The sequence below is a fragment of the Podarcis pityusensis genome, assembly GCF_964106645.2.
Source record: "Podarcis pityusensis genome assembly, chromosome: 2".
NCBI lineage: Eukaryota > Metazoa > Chordata > Lepidosauria > Squamata > Lacertidae > Podarcis > Podarcis pityusensis.
The window spans coordinates 62,771,181-62,798,863 of NC_138029.1; the positions used below are offsets into that span (position 1 = coordinate 62,771,181).

At 41.4% G+C, this 27,683-nt stretch overlaps 1 protein-coding gene across 3 annotated transcripts; it reads left to right on the forward strand.

Moving 5' to 3' along the window:
* Positions 1-41: 41 nt before the first annotated feature.
* CANX (calnexin) lies at positions 42-26,898 on the forward strand. 3 transcript variants are annotated; one of them, XM_080991389.1, is made up of 15 exons: positions 42-209; positions 7,833-8,024; positions 9,805-9,878; positions 10,667-10,725; positions 11,763-11,904; positions 12,938-13,019; positions 13,998-14,190; positions 14,462-14,651; positions 16,547-16,660; positions 19,372-19,528; positions 20,394-20,609; positions 22,040-22,159; positions 22,268-22,394; positions 22,560-22,672; positions 23,941-26,898. In XM_080991389.1, exons 2-15 carry the CDS (start codon positions 7,836-7,838, stop codon positions 23,992-23,994), a joined length of 1,830 nt encoding a protein of 609 aa, XP_080847515.1. In that variant the 5' UTR covers positions 42-209; positions 7,833-7,835; the 3' UTR covers positions 23,995-26,898. The 3 variants fall into 3 exon arrangements, with proteins under 3 accessions (XP_080847515.1, XP_080847514.1, XP_080847516.1); XM_080991388.1 differs by lacking the exon at positions 42-209 and adding an exon at positions 715-739; XM_080991390.1 differs by lacking the exon at positions 42-209 and adding an exon at positions 7,222-7,353.
* Positions 26,899-27,683: the final 785 nt, after the last annotated feature.

A 27,683-nucleotide genomic window follows, 5' to 3' on the forward strand; every position in this document is an offset into this window, starting at 1 on the left:
TACCCGCCGGAATCAATGGGGTAGGGAAGCACCCGAGCGTCGGAGGCGGAGCTCGGGCTGGGAAGAGAGGCGGCGGAGTGGGTGGGCGGCTGGCGGCGCCGACTCTCTCTCTCTCTTTCTCTCTCTCACTCACTCTCCTGAGGGGCACGTGACAGGAGCCGCTGGGGCTACTACAACCGAGTGCTTCGGCGGGTGGGGTGCGCCGAGAGGTGAGCATTCCAGTCTGCCCCCCCCTCAAAAAATGAAACCATCCCTCGAATCCGACAGGGTGGAATAGAAAAGGCCTTTTGGTGGGCAGCCCCTCACTCGCCCGCGGAGAGAATGCCGGGACTCTGGAGGGGGGCACGTTGACCCCAGGGAGGGCGTTGAGGGGTGGGTTGTACCATTGCATGTAGGGGGGGGAGTAGGCCGTGGGGCTTAAAAGAGGGGAGATGAGAGTGACGGGGGAGGGGGCCAGTAAGGCCTAAAGTGTCTGGCCAGGTTGTGGGGTGGGTATTGAAGCGGGGGGTCCGCAAGGTCTGGGCGGTTGAGTCTTTTTGGGGGGGGCAAGGGCCCGCCAGGAGCAGCCAGGCCTGGCCTGCTGGGGTTTTCTATCCTTTTTGGGGGGGGTGCAGAGGAAGGAGAGTTGTCGCAGACGCACCGCGAGTGGGGAAGTCGGGCCTTCCCCGTTAGGTCATGCTGTGGCAACGCCGTGAGACCTGCTCGCGAGTAGCACATGCGCGGTATGACTAATCACTTGGTAGGTCTGCGCGGTCATGCTTTGGAGTTTTTTTGGGGGGGGCGCCTCCTCCGACTGGGCTGGGGACACGGGGCGTCGAAGGAGCCCACAGTTTCTCACGTCGCGTATTCTTGAATATCAGAAAAGGAAGAAGGGAGAAATGTGGCGGTTGTGGGAGAGGCCTCACCGCAGGAACCCTCCCTGCCCCCTGTTGGGTTTAAAGAGTATGCGTGACTTTGTGACTTATTTTGTGGCGCTTTTTCACATGAGGAAAGAACATGGGACATGGGAGTGGATTTGACACAGGCCAGTTTAATAAAATGGAGTATAAGTCATGTATGGTGACGTTTGAATGGATTGATGACTTGGGAACGGTTTTGCACATTTTGTTGCTGCATATTTTCTAGTGGGCATTCTCAAAACTAGAATTTAAGCTATTTTAGTGCTGAACTACTTATGCAGAGTACCAGGGCTCCCAGGACACATATTCTGGAAATAATTGTGTGGGCAGGGAAATGTGCAACATAAAATAATTGAAGTTAAAATTAAGTCTTAAGACCGGCTTGTACTTAATATAGATTACTGGCAACAGTTGCGTGATTTTTTTTTTTTTTTTTACTGGAATTGGGTAGTCAAAGAAGATAAGGGCAAAAGTCCTGTCTGGTGTGAAGAAGGAAGTGATAATTTTGCAATGTGCCATGTGAAAGCAGAAAGAGGACAAAGGTGAACTGCAAAGGGAGGGTAAGGAATGCTCTAAACTATAGAGGCCTTGAACTTCAAATGGATAACATGCACATGAAAGTTACCAGGTTGCTTTAGTGTAGTAACTTATTGCAGTTCATACAATACTAAGGGGGGAAGTATTGGGGTATTATATTGGCACAAGTAGCAACAATTACTTATGTTGCAGTTATGTTGAACTGAAAATGACAGAAATTTCCTATATATGTTAAGAGAGTTTTAGGTGTTGCCTTAAACACGATTCACTGCCTTTATTTGGTATGGAGTTAAGTTAACTGGTGGGTGTGGTGTCCTAAAATAACTAAAAGCTGATTTGTATGTAAAGGGACATACAGTGTGTGAGTCTGACTCAATTGCCTTCCTACATTGCTGCCCCATTGTTCATACTCAAACTAATTTTCCCTTCTTGCCCTCCCTCTTAGGGGACATCAAGGGGCAGCTGCTATTGGCACCCTTCTAATCTTCTGTGATGTAGTTCTAAGGGCTGCTGCTCTCCTTCAAGACTGGTGCTGCAGGCTCCAAAGCTGGAAGGAAGAACAGTAGCTTGGAATTTGCATTTTGGAGGCCTTCTGTGGCACCTCAAGCATGAAGCCCCATCTTAAAATAGATTATGTGTATCTCTCCCCCCCCCTTTTTAAAAGAAACTCAGATATATAAACTCGGTGCCAAATGGCTTCCTAAACCAGGTTTACAGTCTCCAAAATGCAATGCGTAGTTGCCATTTTTGTGCCAGACAAAAATCATTTTTCAGTATGACTTTTTGGTTCCTGAAATTCATTCTGAATGTGAAGATAAAATACAATGGATAGAATTGTACAGGATGCATTGCTAGTGTGTAAAAAGAGTCCTGATCCAAAGATCCCAAGATCCCAAGGTATGCACCTCCAGATCGTGGAGATCCTGAGGCAACTTAGTCACAAGTGGCCAATAGTCAGGTGCAAAATGTACCTGGCGAATGGTGAATTTCGAATGCTGGCCACAAATACAGCTGAACTGTACCTCCCTTAACAACTGTTTATTGTTATTTATGGAGGCTCGGGTCACAGTTAGTGAACCATGGTTTTAAAATATTGATGACTTGCTAGTTCAGTGGAGTGCAAACTTGAATGAAATCTCTCCCTGCTAGTCAGCCTCGTTTGATCTAAGAAATACACTTAATGTGGAACCTAATATCCTCTGTAACCCTGGGTAAGGGGTTAGGCATTATTAGTACAGTGGTACCTAAGTACTTAATTCATTCCGGAGGTCCATTCTTGACCTGAAGCACCACTTTAGCTAATGGGGCCTCCTGCTGCCCCTGCACCGCCAGAGCACGATTTCTGTTCTCATCCTGAAGCAAAGTTCTTAACCTGAGGTACTATTTCTGGGTTAGCGGAGTATGTAACCTGAAGCGTATGTAACCCGAGGTACCACTGTACTGGGTAAAATCTGGCCTGTAAAACAATTTTACGACTCACTACTGCTGCACCAAATTTAAATAAAGGTGAGAGTTACATGAGAGAATTTATATGGGTTTAATAATAATAATGTCAGAAGTGTTCTCATTTTTTTCACTAGGACTAGGGCAGACGAGGCAATAGCCCCTTGATATTTTATTTATTAAATTTGTATACCACTCTCCATCCATAGATCTCGGGGAGGTTCACAGCATAAAATAGTTGAGTAGAAACCATGCATTTTGACCATTGTATGTTGGAAAACCTGGTTCAGAAATAAAGACTAAAAAACTACCCCCCCTATGAAATACAGTATTAAACTGTATATTGGGGGGGGTGTGATTTTGTATGTCGGCTTGCATTTAGAATAGAAAAATTTAGATTCGAAGAAGATAAATTTGTCCAGCTGTTTTCTTCTGCCTCCTGGTTTCATATTATGCCAAAGTACTTTATGCTGCTCTATTTTATCACACTGTTCTCAGCACAGAACCTCCCAGTGTGTTACTAACTTCACATTCTATTTCTGTGAGCGGTAATACACACATTCAGATACCAACAACTGTACTCTCTTCAGTAGCTGTGAACTGTTTCAGCTAAACCTGAAAAGGCACTACATGGTAGCTCATAACTTGTTACAAATCTCATTTGTAATGTATTTGCAAACATGCAGCTTTTCTCAAAAGAACAGATAAAACAATCTGCAAACACTTGCCCATGTACTCTTAATAACCTTTAACAATTAGTGCTTGGTGTGCACAACATAATAGTATTTGCTTTAATTACTTCAAGACAAGTTATAGAAGATATATAGAAAAGGGGCAACTTGGATGTTAAATATTCATGTGTGTATTTTAAAAACTTCCAGTGTTTGCCAAGTTATAAGGAGATTAAAAAAAGTCAAGAATTCTTCTTGGAAACTCGATCCTCTAAAAGGTCTCATAAGAATTGGCTTATTTCCCCCCCCCTCGCAACAGCCAGCCATGTGCCTATGGCATACTTAGAATCAGAACATGAAGACTACCCCTTTCCTATTTATCCTCAGCGTTGGATATTCAGAGGCATATTGATTCCGAAGAGAAAGGTTCTATCACTCAAATTAAAACTGTCAGTTACCTCTAGTTCTGTAGGAGCTACACATACCCCGATCCACTTTGTAGTTAGTACCCTAAATTAAATGCTAAAAGCAAATTAACCTGCTTGCTGTGTAGGCCTTGGTTCTTTTTGCTTATAAGGCTATTTTTCTAATGGCAGAAGGACAGAAGTGTTGGTTACCACTTGAGCAGACTAATTTGCTTTTCTTCTGCAGGCGACAAATGCTCATCACAGTAGAAACAATCTGTTTACAAAGCAGAATTTGCTGGAAAGCCAAATTAATCAGCAGGACTGTCGTAGATAGGAAAACAAACACTTGGTAGTAATATCCACAAATCAGAATATGAAGGGAGTGTAGCAGAATACATTTAAAAGACAGAAATCTCCAGGTTTTCCTGTATTCAGTTTCAGCTGAGGTGTTGACTCTAGCTAAGCATCACTGCCCTGTAGATGTACTTGAGCTAAGTACTTGCATTCTGGAAGCAAATGTGCATCTCAGCTATCCATTTTTGGATGTTCTCCCCCCTCCATATAAGACATAGTCTGAGTGAAGAGGCAACAAAAGTTGTACATCCCTAGGATTATATCACCTCTACAATTTGGCTTGCTCTGTGCTAGAATGTTGGGGTCATGTCCATGTTTTGACTGCAAGACCTAAGAAAGACTCAGACTTCCATGTACTAAGGTCTTGGATTTTGTGTATTACAGCTTTCTCTGTAGCAGAATTCTCACTAATGTGGGAGTAGGCTAAACATTTTGGGATAAGACTGTGCCCCAAGCATCTTTGTATTTATTATAGAAACAAAAATGTTGTCATTCCAGTGAACCGGTCTGCAAGCATATGTCTGTAGCTTCCTTTGCGCTTGATTTTGGACCCCTTAGGAAGTACTGGAATCCCACCCCCCTTTTCAGCTGAGACCTGTGGGTATAGGGTGGTATACAAATTTAATTTAATAATAGGCTCTGGAAACAGTTTAGAACACTCGATATCTTAACAGATGTATGATATAAGATACATGAGAGTGCATGGCAGTCTCTTCTGTTCCCTGGCACTTGGTGAAATGATCAGCATCCAGAATGTGGAGTTGGAAGGAGCTGTTTGTTGCTGGACATGGACTGCTAATGGGAAAGATGCCAACCCCCGTGTCTTACCCATCACTTCCAAATTGGGGCTGAGTGCAAAAATGTTTCATTTTAAAATCTTCTAATGTATGGTGGTCTAATAAATGTGCACCAAATACAGTCATACCTCGGGTTACAGCCACTTCAGGTTGCGGACCGCCAAAACCTGGAAGTACCGGAACAGGTTACTTCCGGGGTTCAGCGGTCACGCATGTGCAGAAGCGCTAAATTGCTCTTTGCGCAGAAGTGCCGAATTGCAACCCGCGCACGCACAGACGTGGGTTGCGAATGCTGCGGGTTGCGAACGTGCATCCCGCACGGATCACGTTCACAACCCGAGCGTCCACTGTATTAGCTTCCTTGTTTTTTTCAGAAATAACCATGTAGGGGTGAACTTCAAAGCTCTGGTTTTGGGGGGGAGAAGTGTACTAATGTCCCATTCTCTCCTATGTATGAAATTTGTCATGCTTTTAAATGGCCCTCTTTTCTGGAATCCTAGAGATATGACTGAAGAATTAGTTTATATCCCATCTTTCCTCCAAGGAGGTCAAAGTAGTGCTCATGGTTCTTCCCCCAACTTATTTTATGCTCACAACCCCATGAGGTAGAAGTTGGACTGAAAGGCTGTGCCTGTTCGAGGTCACCCACTGAATTTCATGGCTGAGGGGGGATTTGAATACTCATCTCCCAGAATGAATCCAGCGCTCTTTGCACCACACTGGCAATGTGCAATCCTTTTTATATTCCAAAAAGCCCTTCTAGGTGATGTATGCAGATGTATGCTGTAAACATTTGTCTTGCTTAGTGGTTTTATTTAGTAAAAGGCTACTTTTCATAGTTCTTGTAATGCAGGGGTAGTGAATTAGTTGGCCTGATTTGGCTCACCAAGCCATTTTCAAAAGACATCAGCCTATGCCGAAATAGACTGGTGGTGGTATGTTCAGTGGTAGCTTCAGCTATGGTGGTGTAGAACAATCTGCCACCATGACGAACAATCGGGAACCCTCTGGGAACAGGAAGAGGCACTCTGATCTATTCCAGTGTTTCACTAGTACTCTGGTATACTCCTTCCTTTTTTCTGAGCACTCCAAACTGCTCTCGATGGTAGCAGGCTGTTCTGCGCCACCACAGGGAAGCTGGAGGAAGAGAGACTCACCACTGCTCTGCTATCTGTGCTTTTCACCATAACTGCTGTTGGTACTCTCAGTAGAGCAAGGGAGCATGATGGAAACAAGTGCTGGGGCAATTCCTTTCAGCTATTGATGTTGCTAGTGCGGCAATGTGTATTGTATATATGGGAGTGTGTAGGTGGGTGTCTGCTTTCAGTTTGGCCATGTGTACCTGGCTTGCGGTGGTCCACTGAGGTTGGCCATCATTGAATAGTGCCTTTGGACAAAAAAAGAAACTAGTCACCCCTGAAGGTTGGAAAGAAATGTTTATGTAGCAGTAGGCAGAGATTTTCATTGGCCCAGAGGTAAGACCATCTGACCAGTGTCTCCCTCTGTCTCTGCTCCCAGAATATCAATGACAATATGACAATAATAGCATGAAAACAAAACATGAAAAGGAGACAAGACGGAACTTTGTATAAAATGCAGGTTTGCTCATAAGACTGGAACAGCCACCAAAAGCTTTTTTTTTTTTTTTAAAGTCTTTCAGTTATGAAACTTAGAGAAATTGATATGCTTGTTTCTAGTATGGCGTTCTTGCTGCTAGTTCTGACTCATTCATACTGCATTAGCTTTTGCAAGCCTCTCTACAAGTTTTACTTGTTTGGTTGTGATAAATCTCTTCATTATTTGGAGTGAAGGGATGGGGAGGAGCTCCTGTAGTAGTATTAAAAGGAACCAGGAAGTTGCGTCTCCATGGAACCAGCACTGATACTTTACCTTTTTCCTCCTCCTGTGCTTGTCTATGTCAATATTACATGCCAGAAGTAACCATTTCATACTGGAAGCGTGTGTTTTCAGCATGGGAGCCGTGGTGAGAAGCTTGAGCTAGTGAAGAAGCCAGTCAGGAGTTAGAACATGGCAAGGCGGAGTTCCTGAGTGATCTTCAAAGCCAAATAAGGAAGGGGGTGGTTGCTATGGGGACTGCTTCCTGTTTCCTCTTGGGTGGGGATTCTGTGTGCTGTCCCATGGCAACAGCCCCTTACTTGGGCGGGGTGTGTGTGTGTTGTTTGGATACAGTAGCCTCTCCTTCCTGATATTTGTGGTCCACCCTTGGGACACCTGATGTCTCAGAGTATGTGCAGAGTGCCTTTTCATTTTCATGCCCTAAATTGCTGCCAGTTGGGGCTGTTTAATAATCCTGTTTTAGTTTTATTTTACTGGGTGCCACCTTACAAAAAAAATTTAGCAGGGCAATGAATGACTAAATTTTTTTAAAAAGTCTTTTCAAAGCTCTACTGTTCAATTTTTAAGCCTTTAAAAAATGATAGGCAGAATGGCTAAATTACAAAACAACACAGGATTTTACCAGGTATCCCACAGGGGAGTAATCGCTTAAGAGAACTTGGGACTCATAAAGGTTGAAAACCACAGGTCTACACCATTAAATAGCATTTTTGTGCATGTATTGGCTGGGACCTAGTGATGAACAGAGAACCATTTTGGTAGCATATGCCTAATAGTGTGCATATATGTTGATTTATGTTGATTAGCCCTTTCCTTTGCTGGTAGGCGTAGTGATATTTCATGCTCATTTTTTACCCTTATGCATAGACCATGAAGCAGAAGTGGTTGCTGTGTGCAGCATTGCTGTTAGCTGGAGCCTCTGCTATCCTGGCACATGAAACTCACGATCACGATCATGATGACGACGACGTAATAGATATTGAAGATGACCTTGATGATGGCGTTGAAGAGGTAGAAGAGTTGAAGCATGAAGCGAGCACTCCACCCCCACTCCCTAAGGTTTGTTTGAATACTTAGATCTCCAGATGGAAATTATTAGCAAGTTCCTTCATTCTGATGATTGGACCAGGTCTGCAGCTTTCTAGCTATAATTCTAATTTTAACCGGCCCATTATCTGAGTGGGGTGCACTTTTCCAAGTTGTTGCTTTCCTTTGGCTGCTAGAACTTGCTTCTTGAAAAGATGTGGAAAATTCCTGCATCCCAACTTAAGTTGCCGCACTGTCCAGAGAGGCTTCTCCTGTTGTTTAAAGCTTTGTGCTGTTTGCATGGGTGTAGTGTAAGGAAAGCCCATGTGGTGCTATCCATATGTTTTGGACTGCATCTCCCAACAGCCCCAGCCAAAATAGCCAAAGGTAAGGAATGATGGGAGTTGTAGTCTGCTATATCTGGTGGGCGCTACATTGACTGCTGTGGTGTTAGTAAATAGGGATGCTTGGGGAACTTATTCTTCTGAGTTCTAGTTTGAACTGATCCATTCAATGTCTTCTGGATGACTGTGTGGATCAGAAGATAGTTTTCCTTGTGTGATGTAGTTGTTGGGCCTAAAAACAAACCTGACTGCATGGAAAAATGCATATATGCTTAGAAATGCATATTTAGTGAGAACACATTCAAATACATCTGTTTAAATCTGGTTCTGTGCAGATTAATGTGGAAATTGGACAGAGCAGGCTTTGTCAACATGTGAATGTGATACAGATGATATCAGTGGGAAAGTAGCATCATGTACATTGGAATTAGCTATGCTTGGAAACAGTAATACAACTATATTAGCAGTTTATGTCGCCATCATAGAACTATACCAAAACATTATAGCAATGCGACATAGCTTTGTGCTGTACAGTGGTACCTCTAGTTGCGGACATGATCCGTTCTGGGGTGCCATTTGCACCCCGAATAGTCCGTAACTAGAGCAGCGCTTCTGCACATGCACAAAGTGCACAAAACACTTCTGCATGTGCGCGCGCGGCGAAACCCGGGTTTGCCACGTTTGCAAGCTGAAAAGATGCAACATGAACCTAACACAACACGAGGTATGACTGTATGCCTAGCTCTCTCTCATGTTTGCCTTCTGGGCTCCTAGATCTTTAAGGCAGAAGGAACATGAAAATTGAGCCATGGGTTGCGTTCATCATAGCGCTGAAGAGAACATTTCATCAGCACAAGGATTTATCCTCCCACATGCCCCCTAAATTCCACCAAAACTCCAGAGCAGATTTGGGGATGGTGCAAGGGGAGAGGGACATCCCCTTGTGGTAGTTCTAATATTTCATTCACTACTATCCTATGAATTGCCAGTGTAGTGCTACACTACACCCTAAGGTTGGAATCTTCAATAAGAAGTAATGTAAACCAATGAGTTCAAATTTCTAAACCATTATTTGTAGTTTTTTTTCCATTGAAGAGCTGTTTCAGTAATTCTGCTGTTCAATACGAAGTGGAATAGTTTGGGATATTAACATACAAACTATGGGCAGTATCCAATATGTTCCATTAGCACAAGGACTTTTGCCCATGCCACATAACTTCTCCTGCCTCTCCTTTTCCCCAACCCCAAATCTGGAGGTTCAGGAGGTTACCCCAGCTCTTCAGAGCCAATTTGGAGAGGGAGGGGAAGTTTTATTGCACTAACGGAAATACTTGTGCTGTCAGAACAAGTGCATTGTGTACCCAAAAGCATATTTGTCAATTCTACTTGATCACAAATGATATGAATTGGTTTATAATATTGTTCAAGATATCATTTATCAAGGTATATCGGACATCTTTCTCAATCAGGTTACCTATAAGGCCCCAGTCCCAACAGGAGACGTTTATTTTGCCGAGAACTTCGATAAAGGAACTTTAGAAGGGTAAGTTTAAGCCCAAGAGGTGTTAGTAGATTTACAGAGAGATGTTTCTGTTGTGTGCATTAAAAGCATTTATATCCCTTTTGCCTCAGTATGAGTAATTCAGTGGGGCTCACATAACAAAAAAGCAATTCTAAACAAAGTCAAAGCAAAATGTACACACGTACTTGGCAGCAACCAATAATCACAGTGCACTACCATGCAAATACATGCTAAAAGATTAAGAAGCGGGTCTTCAGATGCATGTGGGGATTAAAAGCAGGTCTTGGGTCTGAAAAGGTTGAAGATGTGTGTCTTAGGGCATGGCATTTCAAAGCCTAGGTGTTGAAACAGAAGGCCCTGCCTTACATCTCTGCCGAAGTATATCTTAGTTATAGTGCACCAATCACAGAGCCAGCAGTTTGTTAGCAGTGAGCCATTCAGTTGCAAGTTCTTAGACTTAAATATTTCAAATGATGGACATGTGGTAATATGCATATTTATTGAATTTGTTGCAAGACATACTAATTCACTAAATTATGTAATTACAGAAGATAAAAATGTGTTTAAACACATTTAAGCTATGCAACGCTCTCATATCTGGTGCCTCAGTTTGCTTGTCTTCCTTTACCCTTCTTTCCCCCCTTCTCCTTTTTTGCTTTGTTTTTTAGATTGTAAACCTGAGGGCAGGGACTGGCTTGCTTGTTAATGATCGCTTGTTAGCCACTCTGGGAACTTTTTTGGCTGAAGAGTGAGGGGGGGGGGGGATGCTTTAAATAAAAAACAAAAAAACAACTGTTTTTAAATTTTAGGTGGGTTCTATCTAAAGCTAAGAAGGATGATATAGATGATGAAATAGCCAAATACGATGGTGAGTATAATGCTTTGCTTGGTATTCACTGTATGCAATGACTGGGGTTAGTAGTGAAGCACAACTACTTTAACTGGCCCAGCCTCCTCCCAGTACTGGATGGTATTTTTGTTTAGAACTGTTTTATTTGTTTTTATAACAATTGTTTATATTGTTATCATATGCCATGGGACCTTATGGTGAAGGGTGGGTAATAGATCTTAATCTCAGGGTTGTGGGTTTGAGTCCCACGTTGGGAGAAAAATTCCTGCAGTGCAGGGGGTTCGACTAGATGATCATTGTGGTCCCTTCCATCTCTACAATTCTAAGATTCAAATGTGACTAAATCTCAATTAAAGCTTTGTCTTGCTGTGGCACTAGTGGCCTAGTTCTCACAGAGATGATAAACCTACATCTGGAATGTGATTGTATGCATCCCGATAAAAAATAAAAATAAAAATATTTTCCACATAGAAACCATCTAGCCTTATTCCTAAAATGTTTTTTTCTGTGGAAGAAATAGGTTTTTTGTATGGAAGAACACTCAGTCAAATGAGCCCCCACTTGCAAAACTGTACAGATCTTATACAGATTGACTGCATCAGTGAGATCTGGGCCAGAGTCCTGGGAGAGCATTTAAACATTTCTGTGAACTATTCAGCAGCACTCATGTGAAAAACACACGGCATAAAGCTGGCATTTATAACACTTGGCACATACCTGATTCTAACAATTTCATTTTCATGTGTATAGAATCTTGTTTATTGTTAGGTTGCAGTTAGGCAGTGTTGTGGATGAGTGGCTCTCCTGAGCAAAGTTCCTTGTGTGTTGTGGAAGGTTGTATTTTCTCATAAACTAGAGCTGTAGTTTATTGCAGTCAGTGGTAGCTGAATTGTGCGCATGGGTTCTAAAAATGGTAGATATTTTGTGCAATGAAATTTTGGCTGCTTATGTAAACATGGTGAGTAGAAATGACATGGTGTGTGTGTGTGGTTTCTTATGAATGGAGTATTAAAACAGCAATGGGCTTCCTGATGTGTTGTCCTGTTTCTTAATAGGCAAATGGGAAGTGCAGGAAATGAAGGATACTAAACTACCAGGGGATAAAGGACTTGTGCTGGTTTCTCGAGCTAAGCATCATGCAATCTCTGCCAAACTCACCAAACCCTTTGTCTTCGACACCAAACCCCTCATTGTACAGTAAGTGATCCTTTTTATTTTCTATCTAGCAGTGAATGGGTGTGTACACTGAGCAGTTAAGTTCAGTGGAAATGCACGCACTCACTGTATTGTATATAGGCCTATAAGGACTGAGCTTTGTGGAAGCAGGTTCTGCCAGTTCACAGCAAAATCCGATGATTCTGTACAATGGATAGAAACTGCCATGGGCCACCAACAGCATACAAATCAATATGGCTAACCTGATCCAAAACACCCACCCACCTCACTCACACACGAAAACAAAGATCACCACAGCCAATCACAAGCAAACAATCACACCCTAGGCCAACCCCAACCTCTCTCACCACCAAAGGAACACAAGTGAACAACACAAGCAACGCTGACACCAAACTCTACATACATTAAACATAATAGAAACACCGCCACCCGACCCCACCCCCATCCATCTTCCCTCTCTCCACCCCCCTTTCTTTTTTCCTTTTTTTCTTCTCCCCCTAATGCCTCAACAAATGAAACGGATTTGTAAAAATGTTACATGGGGGGGGGGGGAATATGAGGCATTACACTTCTGTAAAACAAGAAAATCCTTAATAAAATATTTTTTAAAAAAAAGAAAGAAACTGCCATGGGCTTTTTTTCATAACCAAAGTCAAAATGTCTTGCCTTTGTCACAATCTGGAATATAAGCTTGCTTCACTTGTAATGTTCAAACCATGGTTTGGCAGTTGGGGACTTGCTTCGGATTTCCACTCTAGATCTGTCTTTCATTTGGTGCTTTGGGCAAACCAGTATGTGCTGTGATACATGAATTAGTAAAATTATGATTTGTTGCAAGCCAGAATTGAAAAACACGGCTTAAAAGTGGGGTTCCATTTCTGAATTGAGTCGCACCAAAGAAAGAATTGAAGCATATGAGGTGAGATGAGGAAAATGCCGTCTCAGTTGTGAAAGGAGGATGTGGTGGTTGTTTGAAATGAGTCATTGTCTTCAGGAAAAAATGAGGTGGGTTTTCTTTTGAAAATGAGAGTATTATTTTATATTCCAAACTTAGGTATGAAGTCAACTTCCAGAATGGAATTGAGTGTGGTGGTGCTTATGTAAAGCTGCTTTCGAAAACTCGTGAGCTGAACCTGGTAAGTGATGTGCGGACTGTTTTCCAGTTTCATTCATACAGCTGTTGCATTCTGAGTTTTAGCTCCTAATGTGTGTTGGGCTGTATCCACAACTATGTTTACTGTGCACTTACTGCATTTCCAGTGCTGGGTTATGATTTTTATCCAAAATACATATCCTGTACTTTGTTATAAAATACTACTATTTGATGCATTGTTTCTCCAACCAGCTTCGGACTGTTTGGAATTCTTAAGTCATTCCTAATTTGTCTGTAGTTAAGGTGTGCACACCTTTCTTTGCATAGAGTAAATGCATCTCCACCTTCCCACCCTCAGTGTCTCCTGGTGTGTACACAAACAGAGAACCTGACAGTAATGAAGCCACGCTGATGTGAACATCTGGGGGGAGCTAAGAAGTGCATGGGCGGGGGAGTGAGAATGTCACTGCACTCTAAGGCAGTAATGTGAGCACACCTTTGGACTTCACTTCCAAACTGAGTATGTTCAAGGACTAGTTGTGGCTGTAAGAGTAGTCTGCTGGCCTACTTAGAGCAGTTTGTGGGTCTGTCATTATTCTCATGATTTCTGCGGTCTACCAAGTATGTGTTTGCTGAAAAATTATTAATTCCTTGCCTTTTGGATTACTCTAGATGGCACATTTCATACATCTCATATGCTAATACCATGAAAAATGCCCTTGAATCGGTAGCATGAATTTCGCTTTTTGACTAAGCATCCATGACTTATAAGTTGGTCGGTGCAGTGTTAACAGCAGTTTTTGAAACTTCAGGTTCCTGAATTGCATTATTAATACTCCTAACAAGGAAAGCCTTATTTTTTGACTTTTACAATTTTGGTTGATGTAAGTCTGCTTATACAGAGGTTATTGATTTCTAGATTTGTAGAATCAAAGTGTTCATAAGATGTAGCTTAGGAGCTTGTCCTGAAAGTTAACTTATGCTGTGTGTTTGAAGCTTGGGCCATATTTATATTTTTAAGGATCAATTCCATGACAAGACTCCCTATACCATTATGTTTGGCCCCGACAAATGTGGAGAAGACTATAAATTGCACTTCATCTTCCGGCACAAGAGCCCCAAAACGGGCATGTATGAGGAGAAGCATGCAAAGCGTCCTGATGCTGATTTGAAGAATTACTTTACTGATAAGAAGACTCATCTTTATACACTCGGTAGAGTAACCACATAATGGATTTCTATGTGAAAGTCTAGTGCAGACGGCTTTTATGGAATGTGGGAGAGGCTGTTTGCAACAATGGAATGTATTGTAAAGCAGGAAGTGAAGAGTTTTTTATTTCCTGTGTAAGAAACCTTTAATGATAGAACAACTTCCTGCAGGAGAAGAGTAGACTATAAAACAGGGAAATGGACCTTCTTGAACCCATATTTTTATAGGTTCTTTTCAAGTATTCAAGTTAACTTTATTTTCCTTGGTCATCCTAGTTCTGAACCCAGACAACAGCTTTGAAATCCTGGTTGATCAAACTGTTGTAAACAGTGGGAATCTTCTTTCTGATATGACCCCTGCCGTGAATCCGCCACGAGAGATAGAGGACCCAAATGACCAGAAGCCAGAGGATTGGGATGAGAGAGCTAAGATTCCAGACCCAGATGCTGTTAAACCAGATGATTGGTGAGTAGCTGTTGAAATTTAAGGAACCTTGGGAGAGGCTTGCTATGACAGCTTTTTCTGAGAGTGGCATGAAAAGAAGCATAAAGGCAAGTAACTGGTGTGTAGTTTTTCTAGCGTATTCTCTGGTTTTCTAGGTAATCCTTAATTACATTCCCATATATCTGTGTGAGCGCTGGGCAGAGACTTGATTGTGGTTGAACCTCAGGAAGGTTAGAAATGGGCTGAGGGGAGTTGGTCTGACTATTGTTCTGCAGATTCAGTCACAAATCAGCTGAAGTCTGTCTTTTCTGCAGTCTGTGCTGTTTGAAAGGCCTTGAGCTAGCTGCTGCTGATCCCCCTGCTTTTCTGGCTCAGGGGATGCCAGCATGTAGCCCAACTTAGCACCTGAGAGGGGGATGATTGGAAGCAGTTGCTAGAGACTGGAAGAACCAGGTTTATGGCACCACATTTTACCTCTCATGTCACCATCTGTAACACTGCTATGCTTTCACTTGCTGATGACATAACTTGGAAGGGAGTTTTCAGCACTTTTGCAAGGCCAATTCTTCTGTGTTGCTTCCCAATCCTTAGCAAAGTGAGAGTGATAGTAACAAAAACATAGCAGTAAGTCCAACTGCCAGCCTGTTAACTTGTTCATGAGCTTGTTTGGCCTGGCTTGGTCCCAGTGGATCAGTCACCTTTTTTTTTTTTTGTGAAGAGGTGAAAACTTTAGTCACAGGCTGAGGAGGGAAAGGTGGCAGGTGGCAACTAATAGGTTTTTCTTTCTCCTGATGAACAAAAGAGGAAGGAGGGTGACTGTGAATTGTACTTGACCCTGAATGTGGGTGTTGGATGCAAGTTGGAAAGACACACCAAAACTCATGGCTCTGAACAGTCAATTAATTAATTAAAGCATGTCCTGGTTGCATTTTGCTTTGCATTTTATGTTATCTAAGCTTCTTGGGACGCTAGAGGCGCTGTGGTCTAAACCACTGAGCCTAGGGCTTGCCGATCAGAAGATCGGCGGTTTGAATCCCTGCGACAGGGTGAGCTCCCATTGCTCGATCCCAGCTCCTGCCAACCTAGCAGTTCGAAAGCACGTCAAACTGCAAGTAGATAAATAAGTACCGCTCTGGCAGGCAGGTAAATGGCGTTTCTGTGCACTGCTCTGGTTTCGCCAGAAGCGGCTTAGTCATGCTGGCCACATGATTGGGGGGGGGGGGAGTCTGCGGACAAACGCCGGCTCCGTCGGCCAGTAAAGCGAGATGAGCACCGCAACCCCACAGTCGTTTGTGATTGGACTTAACGGTCAGGGGTCCTTTACCTTTACCTTTTTAAAGAGCTCCTTAGCCTCAGGCCAGGAGAGCCAGTATAATCTCTTTTCCCTGTCAGTAGATGGCGGTGGCTGGTTCTTCAGGCACACCCTCTCCTTGCTTGCTAGCTACAGACAACTGGAGACCTGAGGAACAAGTTGAGAGTGGGGACAAAATGGAGGACAACTGGTGTTCTCTAGTAGCAAGGCCTTATTTTGTTAACCATACTTCTCATGCTCTGTCAGAGTGCTCCAAATAGCTTATGATACCCTAAAAATAATAATAATAAAGTAACATCACAATTATTGCAATTGTAAAAGATATAACTTGGAAATGAAAGACTAAACAGAAGGCAAACCAAAGCTTGCCTAAAGAAGTCTTTATGCCCCTTATCTTGTTACCAGCTGTGGTCATGCAGGTGGGTCTCTCCAGCTGACCACAAGAGATGGGCAGGATCAAAGATACCCTTCTTTTAAATTGTTGGGTACAGTAAGGTGATTCACTCATTGAGTTGCACCCAGAAATGACCTAGAAGGTCCCAACATCTACAGGCCTGGAGCAACATGCTCCCTGAAAGTGTGAATGGTTTCTTCCATCTTTTAGGGATGAGGATGCTCCTGCTAAGATTCCAGATGAGGATGCTGTGAAGCCAGAAGGTTGGCTAGATGATGAACCAGAATATGTTGCTGATCCTGATGCAGAGAAACCAGAAGATTGGTAAGTTAACACTGATTCCACTTTACAATGTCTTCAAACTAAAATAGTAACTCTGCTGGTGATCCTTAAAATAGGGTGTTTTTTGTGAGTATTTAAGTAACCACAACTAATATTTCCATATGTGTGGTACTTAAACCTCTGTTCTGTTTTGTGTTTAATATGTCTACTTGGCATCTAGTTGTATGTGTGGAACATAGCCTGATATACTTCAATGTATTCTGTGTGTTCAGGCTCATTTTTTTCACTGATTGAAAAACACAATTCTGTTACTGGTCTAAGACAGACACTTGGCTTGTTTGCCACTTTCAAAAGCAGGTGAGAGCTATTGCCTTAATGTGCTGCTATGGGCTTTCTGGAAAGCTGCTGCTTAGTCCAGCGTTCCCCAAACTGCTGCCCAGCAGCTCTTCTGAACTACAGGGGAAGGCTGGATTGCATGAACCCTTGGTCTGTACCCATACTTTGACTGAAATGAAATGGGGCTATGGTCATAGTGAACTTGATCATTGAAATATGGCACTTGAAAGACCATACCTACTGGCCCAGATAGTCAGCAAACGAGCAGGTTGATGTTTGTCATTTTGTATGAATGACATACATGGGAGTTGCTGTGGCACGCTCATATTATATATGATCACTCCTGGAGGACTTGATGTGTAGTTAGTTCAAGCCCATCTAGTCATGGTTACAGTTGGAACTCTTTTAGATGAGCAGCACAAAGAAAACAGAATGAGGAGTTCAGGAGTATGGATCTGAATTAATATTTGATTATAGTTACAGATAGGTAGCCGTGTTGGTCAGCCATAGTCAAAATAAAAAAAATCCTTCCAGTAGCACCTTTAAGACCAACTAAGTTAGTTCTTGGTATGAGCTTTCGTGTGCAAGCACGAAACCAGAAGCAGTGCACAGAAACGCCATGTGTATCTGAATAAGTGTGCTTGCACACGAAAGCTCATACCAAGAACTAACTTAGTTGGTCTTAAAGGTGCTACTGGAAGGATTTTTTTTATTTGATTATAGTTGACTTGTGACTTCTTGCCCTGACTGGCCGAAGCCAGAAGTTCTTGGATTTGTTTCTTAAAAGACTTTCTTTCAAATGCACAAGTTGATGCAATCAAAGTCTATTGTTCAATCAAAGCTGGAGGTTGCATAACAGCTTTAAGACTTTGCCTGATGAAGAGATTGCTCTAAGCAGCTGTTGATAAGATTAATCAAGAAAGAAAGATAACTGTGAATGGATTTACAGATAGTGTGATCAGCATTGTGTTCCTCACACAAAGAAAGGTGCAAGCAAGTTGTGAAATTTCATGTATTCCCAAATTTTATATTAGCTAGGGTGAGAGAAAACTCAGATATAAGAGGAATTTAGTAGTTGAGGAAAACCTATAAGCTTTGTAACATTACTTGTATCTCACCAGCTTAGAGGCATTGTTAGTGGATGGTTTGCTAGACTGGATGGGTGGAATATATATATGTTTAGAGGTGGCAGTGGTGTTGGAATTGGGCATTTGGTTACCTGATGCAGCCAGTGAGGCAGAGTGAGACACATGACTTGCCTGTTGTTGAGTGGTAACTTGGGGGTAGGAGTTTACATGTCCTTACTGGTGGATGTTATACGAGAGGTAGTGAGTGTTGGCTGAATACAGCCTTCTGCCTGAATTTACTGGCTGCATGTAAAGGCAAAAATTACTCTAGGTTGCTCATTTGATACATTGGTGGTGGGAGATTCTAACCTGCAGGTAGATCTAGTCAGAGTAACTCTGAAAGTGTTGTAGTCCCAGTCAATTTCTTGCTGTAACTTATTTCTGCAGTAGCTCCCAGATCTGGGAAATTAATGGCCTGTTCTGGATTGAGTCTGACTCCTTCTTGAAAGAGTAGGTTCATAGCCTGGGAATGCTACTTGAGTCGTCTCTCTAATTGGAGGCCCAAGTAGCTTTAGTGGCAAGGAGTAGATTGTTGGCTACAGTCATTCGTGGTTTGGGATAGCCTCGCCACAGTCTTGCATGCTCTGGCAGCCACCTATCTCAACTACTCTAATGTGCTGCTTCTAGGGCTATCCTTGATGAACGCTTTCTGGAAATTGCAGCTAGTGCAGAATGCTGAGTTGGTGAAATCTGATGGAGCACCTCTTTGCATACCAGCCTGCTTGGGCATTGAGTTCAGCGTAGGAGGCTTTACTTTCCATTCCCTCAATAGTTGAGCCTTCTTGAGGGTTGTTCCCTGCCTTTAGGACTCATTCCCTGGAGGCACAGTTGGCTGTCTAGTTGACGTGTTCCCATTGTCATGGGAAAAGATTTCTGTTCACCCAAGCTTTACATTGGATTTGATTAGCTTGCTCTGGATCAGAGGTGTTTGTTGCTGTTCCAGTTTAATGTGCTTATGTTGTGCTTTTTAATGAACATAGGTTTTCACTTCTGTGTTTTCATTTTATTAAACAGTGTAGATTGGCAAAAGGTGGTCTTTAAATAGTGGAAATAAGCTAAATTACGCATTTTCTGAATTGTTGACACAAGTTGATTGTAAAATGAATTTGATTAAATTTTGAATTTATTTGATTATGCTAAGGTAAGGAATTCTAGCATAATTGGTGTAATCATTTTGATTTTCAACACTGATAATTATTTCTAGATCAAAATTTCTACCATAGGTCAAAGACCTTTTAAATTTCTTGTTAAAAAGTAAATGGAGTCCTAAAACAGTGTTACCTTTTTCAGGGATGAAGATATGGATGGAGAGTGGGAGGCACCTCAGATTGCAAATCCCAAATGTGAATCTGCCCCTGGTTGTAGTGCTTGGCAACGTCCCACAATTGACAATCCCAACTATAAAGGCAAATGGAAAGCACCCATGATCGATAACCCTAACTACCAGGTAAATTATCTAGTATTACAAATTATATTTCATACTCATATTTCAGGGTACATTCTTTGTATTCTGCTACTTTTTTCAGCTATTTAAGACTAAACTATGATCTGGTTAACACATAACACAGAGTCATGGTTTGTTTAGCCAGAGTTAATTTCTGAATCTGGCACATCAACAAACCACAGTGTGCAGTGGTTTATAGGCTAATAAAATATAGCATTTTAAAACTATGGTTTGGTGTTTTGTCCAAACTAAAGAGCCTCACTTACCCATGGATTGTTTGGCTATGCCACACAAAAAACTTGCCAAGATACAGGGGCATAAGGCAAAGAGCAATTGAAAATCATTTTGGCTAAACAAGCTTGGGGTATCATTATGTGCAAATACAGCCGTTACATGTCGTAGTCTAAGAGCAGATAGAATTAAAATACTTCCAACAATGTTTTACTGATGTGTGCCTGAATTTTCCAGGAAAGGAACCTAAGTGAGTTAAGAAACAACAAAACACACATACATACACAGAGTCCTCATTTGAATTTAGACCTGTATCTATCTCCATATAAGAGAGTTTCTATCTACAGGATCTAGGCAGTGGTCTTTCACAACTCTGCTTCTTGGAGATGTGAAAAGCTGAACCTGGGATTTTCTCCAGACATAGCATGCGCTCTGCCATTGCTCTGTGGACAGACAGAAGTGGGGAAAATAGCAAAACAAGAAACAAAGGGAAATAACAGTACATTGTATATATAGATGTTCAACAAGATTGTGAATATAAGCCAAGAATAAAATGAAGTATTCTAATCTGTTCAGGAATCTCTGAAGGGTCATTAAAATGAATTCTTGTGTTATAATTGTTCTGTTTCTTCATCAGGGCATCTGGAAGCCAAGAAAGATTCCAAACCCAGATTTCTTTGAAGACTTGGAACCTTTCAAGATGACCCCCTTTGCTGCTCTTGGGCTTGAGTTATGGTCTATGACCTCTGACATATTATTTGATAATTTCATCATCTGTACAGATCGGGCAGTGGCAGATGACTGGGGTAATGATGGATGGGGTCTGAAGAAGGCAGCTGATGGCGCTGCTGAGGTGAGAAATAAAAGCTTTATTTCTGACAACAGCCAGGATAACAGACTAGAATCCAAATGTTATTATTTAATTAAATTTGTATACTGCTCTATACCCACAGGTTTCAGGATAAAATTGGAATATAAAACCACAAAATACATAATCAAAATAAAAACAAAGACAGCCCAATAACCCCTCCAACACATTTTAAAAGGGCATAGGATGTCAACCAACCAAAGGCTTGGTTAAAGAGAAACGTTTTTGCCTGGCGTCTAAAGGTGTATAATGAAGGTGCCAGGTGAACCTCCCTGGGGAGAACATTCCACAGACGCGGAGCCCATTCTCGTGTTGCCACCCTCCAGACCTCTTGTGGAGGAGGCACATGAAGAAGGGCCTCAGAATATGATCTCAGGGTCTGAGTATGGAAAGAGGTGGTCATTGATGTATTGTGGTCGTGAGCCGCTTTAAGGCTTTATAGGTCAAAACAAGCACGTTGAATTGGGCCCAGAAGCTAATGGGTAGCCAGTGCAGTTGGACCAGGATCGGTGTAATATGCTCACACTGTCTTACTTCGGTGAGTAACCTGGCTGCTGAATTCTGCACTAGTAGAAGTTTCCAAACTGTTTTCAGAGGCAGCCCTACGTATAATGCATTGCAGTTATCTAACACTGAGATTACCAGAGCATAGACAACAATAGTTGGGCTATCCCTGTCCAGTTTAGCTGGACCCCCAAGCCAAAGCTGATGGAAGGCAGTCTGCACCACTGAGGCCACTTGAGCCTCAAGTTACATCAAAGGATCCAGGAGTACCTCCAAACTATAAACCTGCTCCTTCAGAGGAAGTGTAACCCCATCAAGAACAGGTGATCTCCCACCCATCCGGTCTAGGGAACAACCTACTAACACTGCCTCAGTCTTACCTAGATTGAGTTTCAGTTTGTTGGCTCTCATCTGGGCCATTATCAAGGCAAGACACCGGTCCAGTACTTCCACTGCCTCACCTGTAGATATAAAGGAGAAATAGAGCTAAGTGTCATCAGCATACTGCTGACAATGTACTCCGAACCTCTTTCTGTTCTTTGGTCATTAGCAGATTTGTATGTCTTTTTTGAGTTAATAAACACACAGATCCCACTTTACAAATGTTCCCTATGTGAAAATTCATATCGAACATGAGGAATTAGTACCCAAACCTTGCTATGCACACTGCAGATTCAGACATTTGAATGGAGAGCATTTTTTTACTTATTTGTTTACCTGTGGCTGAAGAATGGGGAGGTGTGATTGGACAGATCACATAGCTTCTTTTATGGGTTTTCCTGGGCTTTTTGGCTTGGGGGGGGGGGACAAAATTCCATGGTTGGGTGATTGTTAGATCTCTTGGGCAGCTATATTGCCTCATAATCACTGCTAAGTACAGAGAACTTCATAGATTTTGATTTGTCTTCCAGCCCGGTGTTGTGGGTCAGATGATGGCAGCTGCTGAAGAGCGTCCCTGGCTTTGGGTAGTCTACATCCTTACTGTGGCTTTGCCTGTGTTTCTTGTTGTCCTCTTCTGCTGCTCTGGAAAGGTGTGTGCTTTGGAAACAACTGGTTTCAAAAGTATGTTGAGTAGGATTGGAATTGGAAATGAATAGTCTCTGAGAAACTTACTTGTGGAATTCCTACAACTGTTTCAGAAACAGCCAAGTGCTGCAGAGTACAAAAAAACTGATGCTCCTCAGCCAGATGTAAATGAGGAAGAGAAAGTGGAGGAAAAAGACAAGGGAGGAGCAGAAGCAGAAGAAATACATGAAGAAAAGCCAGGTAAGCAAAGTTGATGATATTCACTAGTCCCAAAATCACTAAAGCTTTATCCTTATAAAGTTACAGATTTTAAAATTTGAAGCTTAATGTTGAATTGGAGAGTAGGCAGCAAAAAACACAAGTATCCTGTAAATAATAGTAATAAAACCTTTTTACACACTTCAGAAGAAAAGCAGAGAGGTGATGGTGATGCAGGAAGTGCTAGTCAAGAGGAGGAGGAAGAGGAGGAGGAGGAGGAGGAAGACGAAGATGAAGAAGATAGCAAACCTATTACAGAGGTAAGGGGTTTTTTTAATTGCAAAGTTGCACTAGAGCAAGCCTGGAGGTGGTAACCTGTTTATAAGAGCAGCCAGCAATGCAGTGCTTCCTAAATATGAATTGCAACCTCAGTGCCATCAGTTGATGGGATCATTTCACTTCATAACCTGTGGAATCAGTTTTGTGAATTCTGAAAAGCCAGTGTAACCTTCAAATAAATTTTGAAAAACTTGTGCGAACGGGATAAACACAGTTCTGTTGATATGAGTATTGTAGTTTAAATAAGTGGATCCTAGTCCAGGGTTGAAGAATTCATGGCCCTCTAGATGTTGTTGGACTCAACACCCATCAGCCGCTGGCAGAGGAAGAGGAGTGGGGGGAGCGCACCGCCCCTGGCAGCGCGATAACATTGGGATGCCATTGCGGCTGCCCTCCCGCCTGCGCTGGGTGCCACGCCCCTGCAGGCAGCGTGACCCGCCCCCAGGATGCGCATCATACCCCTTGGGCGCACCAGCCCCGCCCCCACTTGCTCTCTGCCCCCCCCCCCCCCCGGTGCCGGAGCATGAAGCTCCGCCACTGCCATCAGCCCCAATGGTCATAGGAGCTGTAGTCCATCAATATCTAGAGGGCCACAGATTCTGCATCCTTTATCTAGTGCAACTTTCTCACTAGTACAGGAAATCCAGCACTACAGCATCAAAAAGAAAGAAAGATGGAGAACCACTAATTTAAGGTGATCAGACAACTTTCTTCTATGGCTGCTTTCTGTTGGATAATCCATTATCATAGACATTATGCCAACCAATCGCAGCTGCTCACTATTTTTTTTCGGGGGAAGGCATTACAGTTCAATTGAAGAACATAAGCTTTAAATGTTTTTCTTTTTCTTCTTGGTTCTAATGTATTTATGTGAAAGTGTTGTCTGTATGTCTGTTGGAATGTCCTGGGCAAGATAAAAGGAACTGACAAATTCAGTTTATTATTTATTGAATTTGTCAGTTCCTTTTATCTTGCCCAGGACATTCCAACAGACATACAGACAACACTTTCACATAAGCTTTTAAAACCTGTTTTAAAAAACCTCAAACCAAGAATCTAGTACCTTTTGAGATGGGCTTTTCCACTGTTGAACAGTTCATATCTTCCGGAAGTTCTTCCTAATGTTTTGTTCAAATCCCAGTGAATAACTTCAAAGATACTTTCTCGTTGCTTTCTAAAGCTAAGAGGAAATTGAACACAGGAAGTGACTTCATATTTATGTAAGAGTTGTGTTCTTTTACCTTTACAGGAGGAAGAAACTGTGAATAGATCCCCCAGAAACAGAAAACCAAGAAGAGATTGAAATATCCTAAAAACTTGATCTGATTAATTTTCCCCAACATGGTTTTGGGAGAGGACCTTGGATACCTTTTGCTGAAACTCAAATAAATAAATAAAAAACCAACCTCAGACTTCACCATCCACAGGTTCCTGTCAAATGCTCTCCAGTGTAAATGAGTGTTAGCAGTAAAATATTCGCAATTGTGTTTTTAAATAGAATATTCCTGTAGAAAAAGAATGCATTTAACACAACCCAGCTAAGAATTTCTGGAATGTTACAATAACTAACATTTTTTTGTTTTGAAAAATTTTGTTTTTGAATAGAATGATAGAATTGCCAGTCTCAAAACCTTGGCTCAACTTAATGTATTAATCTATCAATGGAAATGAACAGCAAACCTTAGAAAATTGCTTGGTATACAATTTTTATATGTTTATTTTTCTTATTTTTCTTTTTTCTTTTACCAAAATGAACATACTTATACATCACAGTTCCCTTAGTTTGATCATGTCAAAGTATGCTGGTCAGTTATGTTAAAACTTGTACTTCAGTCAGATAGGAGAGAGAGAGCTCAAATCCATTTCAAGAAACTATTATCAAGTGCTTAAATAACTTTCCTTCTTATTGGAGGAAGGGCATAATGAGGCCATGAAATACATATATTGGTCATGGGTACTGCCCAGTGAAAACAGTATTCATAATCAACTTGAATTTGAGAGTAAGTTCTGGTTTAGGTTACTAAGACTGAGACTGGATTTAGCCCTTGGAATTCTTTTCAGTATAGAATTTATTTTCATGGTGTTTGGTTTTTTTAATTTTGTTTTTTGTTCTTTTTTAAACAATTCCCCCCCTCCGATGGTTTTAAAACTAATTCCTCCTGTTCTAGCTTCTGCTGCTGCTATGCAGTTTGTTCAGAATGCAGCTTAGCTGCTATAGAATGCATATGCTCAGTTCATTAAATCTGTTTGTGATGTGTGTTTTTAATCTCAAAGGTAGAACTACTTTCTGGGGTCCAAACACTGTGGATAGTACAGTGTTGCTAACATTCTCATTATTGCCATTGTATGTACATTCATGCGCAGAGATGAAGCAAAGGCAAGCCAATCTAAAGATTTGCACCAAAAGCAGATGTCAGTATTTTGCGGCTAAGGAAGGAGCATGTGAAAGCTTCCTGGGTATATGTACCATTTTGAGACTCAATCTGCTCTTCATGTATCAAACTATATTGTTAATGTAGGGGGTTCCAATTCCAGCTGAATAAATTTTTTAAAAATGTGTTGCATTTTGTATCTAGCAGTTGTAATCCCTTTTTTGTGGAATACACACTCTGCCTCTAAAGATAACATGTAATTCTGTGCTGTTGTATTGGAAGACTAGGGGGTTGGGAAGAAAGTAAATAAGCTTGTGGGCAAAACTACTGTATGTGCACTGAACAGAAACACTCCAGATTTTTATGTGTGGATAAGAGGTAGAGGTTCTCAAAGTCACAGAGGTTTTGCTTCTTTAATGTATGATTTTCACATTCAAATTTCCTTATATGCTTTTCAGGTATGCTTCCTGGCACCTGGTTTGTTTGTTTTTCCACAATAGTGTTGCTGTTCTCATTGGAGGCTACAAAGTTCACAGGCTTAATTAACTCCTTCTAGTTGTTTAGGCAGCTGATAAAAAGAAATTGCTTCCATAGCTGCCTCTTCTTTCTTTCCCCCCCTCACATGTTAGACTTGCAGTGCCCCATTCAACACCTCAGTTTGTGCTAATTGTAACATACTTTATTTAATGCTGTGTGTCATGTGAACAATCTTAAGTTATTCTTTATTTCTGGTGTGTTCCTCTTTCTCCAGACTGTGAGGGAAGTTTTCTGATGAAAGTCATAAGGCAATCCTTAATTTGAAGCTAAAAGTAATATATTTTTGGCATTTGTAGGACCTCTTCAGAATATGCCTGTGTGCATCTTTTGGCTTTTTTTATATCAGTGAAATTTGCAAAGCGCTACATCATTTTTATCAATTGTTTTAAATGTACTACTTAAAGACTTTGAGCCTGGTGAGTAATTGTGAACCCATATTAAGAAATATTCCACACGAGAGGGTTGCCTCATCAACAATTTCAGATAAAAGCATGAATTTGCATATTATGGAGTAAGTTGAAGTTTCCAAATAATTTGAGGTTCTTATTCTATCTGACTTGAAGATGATTATTTTTGTTTATTTGAAGACAACATTCAGCTGTAGGAAATCTTTTATTGCCAAACACAGATGAATTTATAGTGGGGAAGAAGCTGAATCCTAAAACTGCATTGATACCTTGATAAGACTTTTAAAGGAAAAGGTTCCCTTTCAAAGAGGATGACTTCAAGGTTAATGGGATGTTAGACTACCTATTTGGCTTTTTATTTTATGTAAAAGATAAAACTGCATTCAAGCAATTTCAGATCTATCTGTATTAGTGTGTTGAGTAAAAGGTAGATGATTTTAAGCAAGATAATGCTATAGAATGAAAAAGTGGTTTTTCATAGGATATTTACACTGCAAACTTGCTTAAATTTTAAAATGCTGATGTTAAAATCCACTGAGATGTGGATGTTACAGATGCCTGGAGTCTTGTGCAATTAGCCATGAATGGGGAAAGGTATCTTGGATCTTCAGTGCTTGGTTCCACTTAATCTGTGGCAGTAAATATGGTGCTAGACTAATTTCTTGGCACCTTGCTGCCTTCTCTTCACTATAGTTTTCTAAATGCCAGTATTGCCTCCATACAAGTTTCAGATGCAAACCCCTTAAGTGTTGGTAAACAAGACTGTGACTTTCTTTAAAAAGTCCTGACTGTTATTAAAAAATCTAAAGATGCGGTATGCATATAAATATATTGGTTAAGTTATAAACAAATGTAAGCTTGCTCTGATTAATAAAGAAACTTAAATCACCATTTTTCTACTGTCTAGTTTGGTATATTTTTATCTTTTAAAGTTCAGCTGATCTAAGGGCAGAGGATTCAGCAAATGCTAAAGAAAAATCTAGGCTTCTTGGGGCAAAGATTTCCAGAGACAAAATAAGTACTGGAATACAATACTGTAATACAAAAGGCACAACAGTAAAATGTTCTCCATTCTCTTATGTGCTACTGAAATACCTTGAGTCCAAGCTTAACTGTCTTAAAATCTCTGAGCAACATTTCATGAATAACACCCTCTTGTTTGGATTAAGAAAGCTGAACTGTTAAGTTAGAAAAATGGAATAGTTCAAGGAAGTTTAACCTTGCTTTCAACCCTGGTCATCAAAATGCAGTGGCTTGGCTTGTTCATATAGGTTTTTAAAGATTGATTTGTTTTAGCATTAGCAGTTGTGGACATGGCAGGATTTTAATCTCCCATAACCTTTGTAGAACTGGCTACAGATAAAATTGCCTGAAAACTAACTAAACTCTAATCCGTATTTGCAAGGTTTCATTGCTTGGTCACATCAAAGCAATCACACCACACCTTCAAATACATTTGGTGATGTTAATGTGACGTGTCTTCCCCTCCCCCCCCCCCAAGGTAACTGACTAGTCTGGGAGTAAGTTGTCTTATTTTGTTCAATTATCTTACAGGTTTAATTAAAGCTCAACACTCCTAGGTCATTATTTTGTGTAGTGTTCCAGAATTGGTGGCTTCCAATGCTTAACTGAAAATCTGACCAGATATTTAAAACATTCATGTATTTTCACTCCAA

What these genes read in the sequence shown, in the direction of transcription:
- CANX (XM_080991388.1), top strand. Translation starts at nt 716, where the DNA reads ATGCGCGGTATGACTAATCACTTG. An exon ending in GCGGTATGACTAATCACTTG is followed by an intron (nt 740 to 7,832) that starts GTAGGTCTGCGC and finishes CCTTATGCATAG; the next exon opens with ACCATGAAGCAGAAGTGGTT. An exon ending in GATAAAGGAACTTTAGAAGG is followed by an intron (nt 9,879 to 10,666) that starts GTAAGTTTAAGC and finishes TTTAAATTTTAG; the next exon opens with GTGGGTTCTATCTAAAGCTA.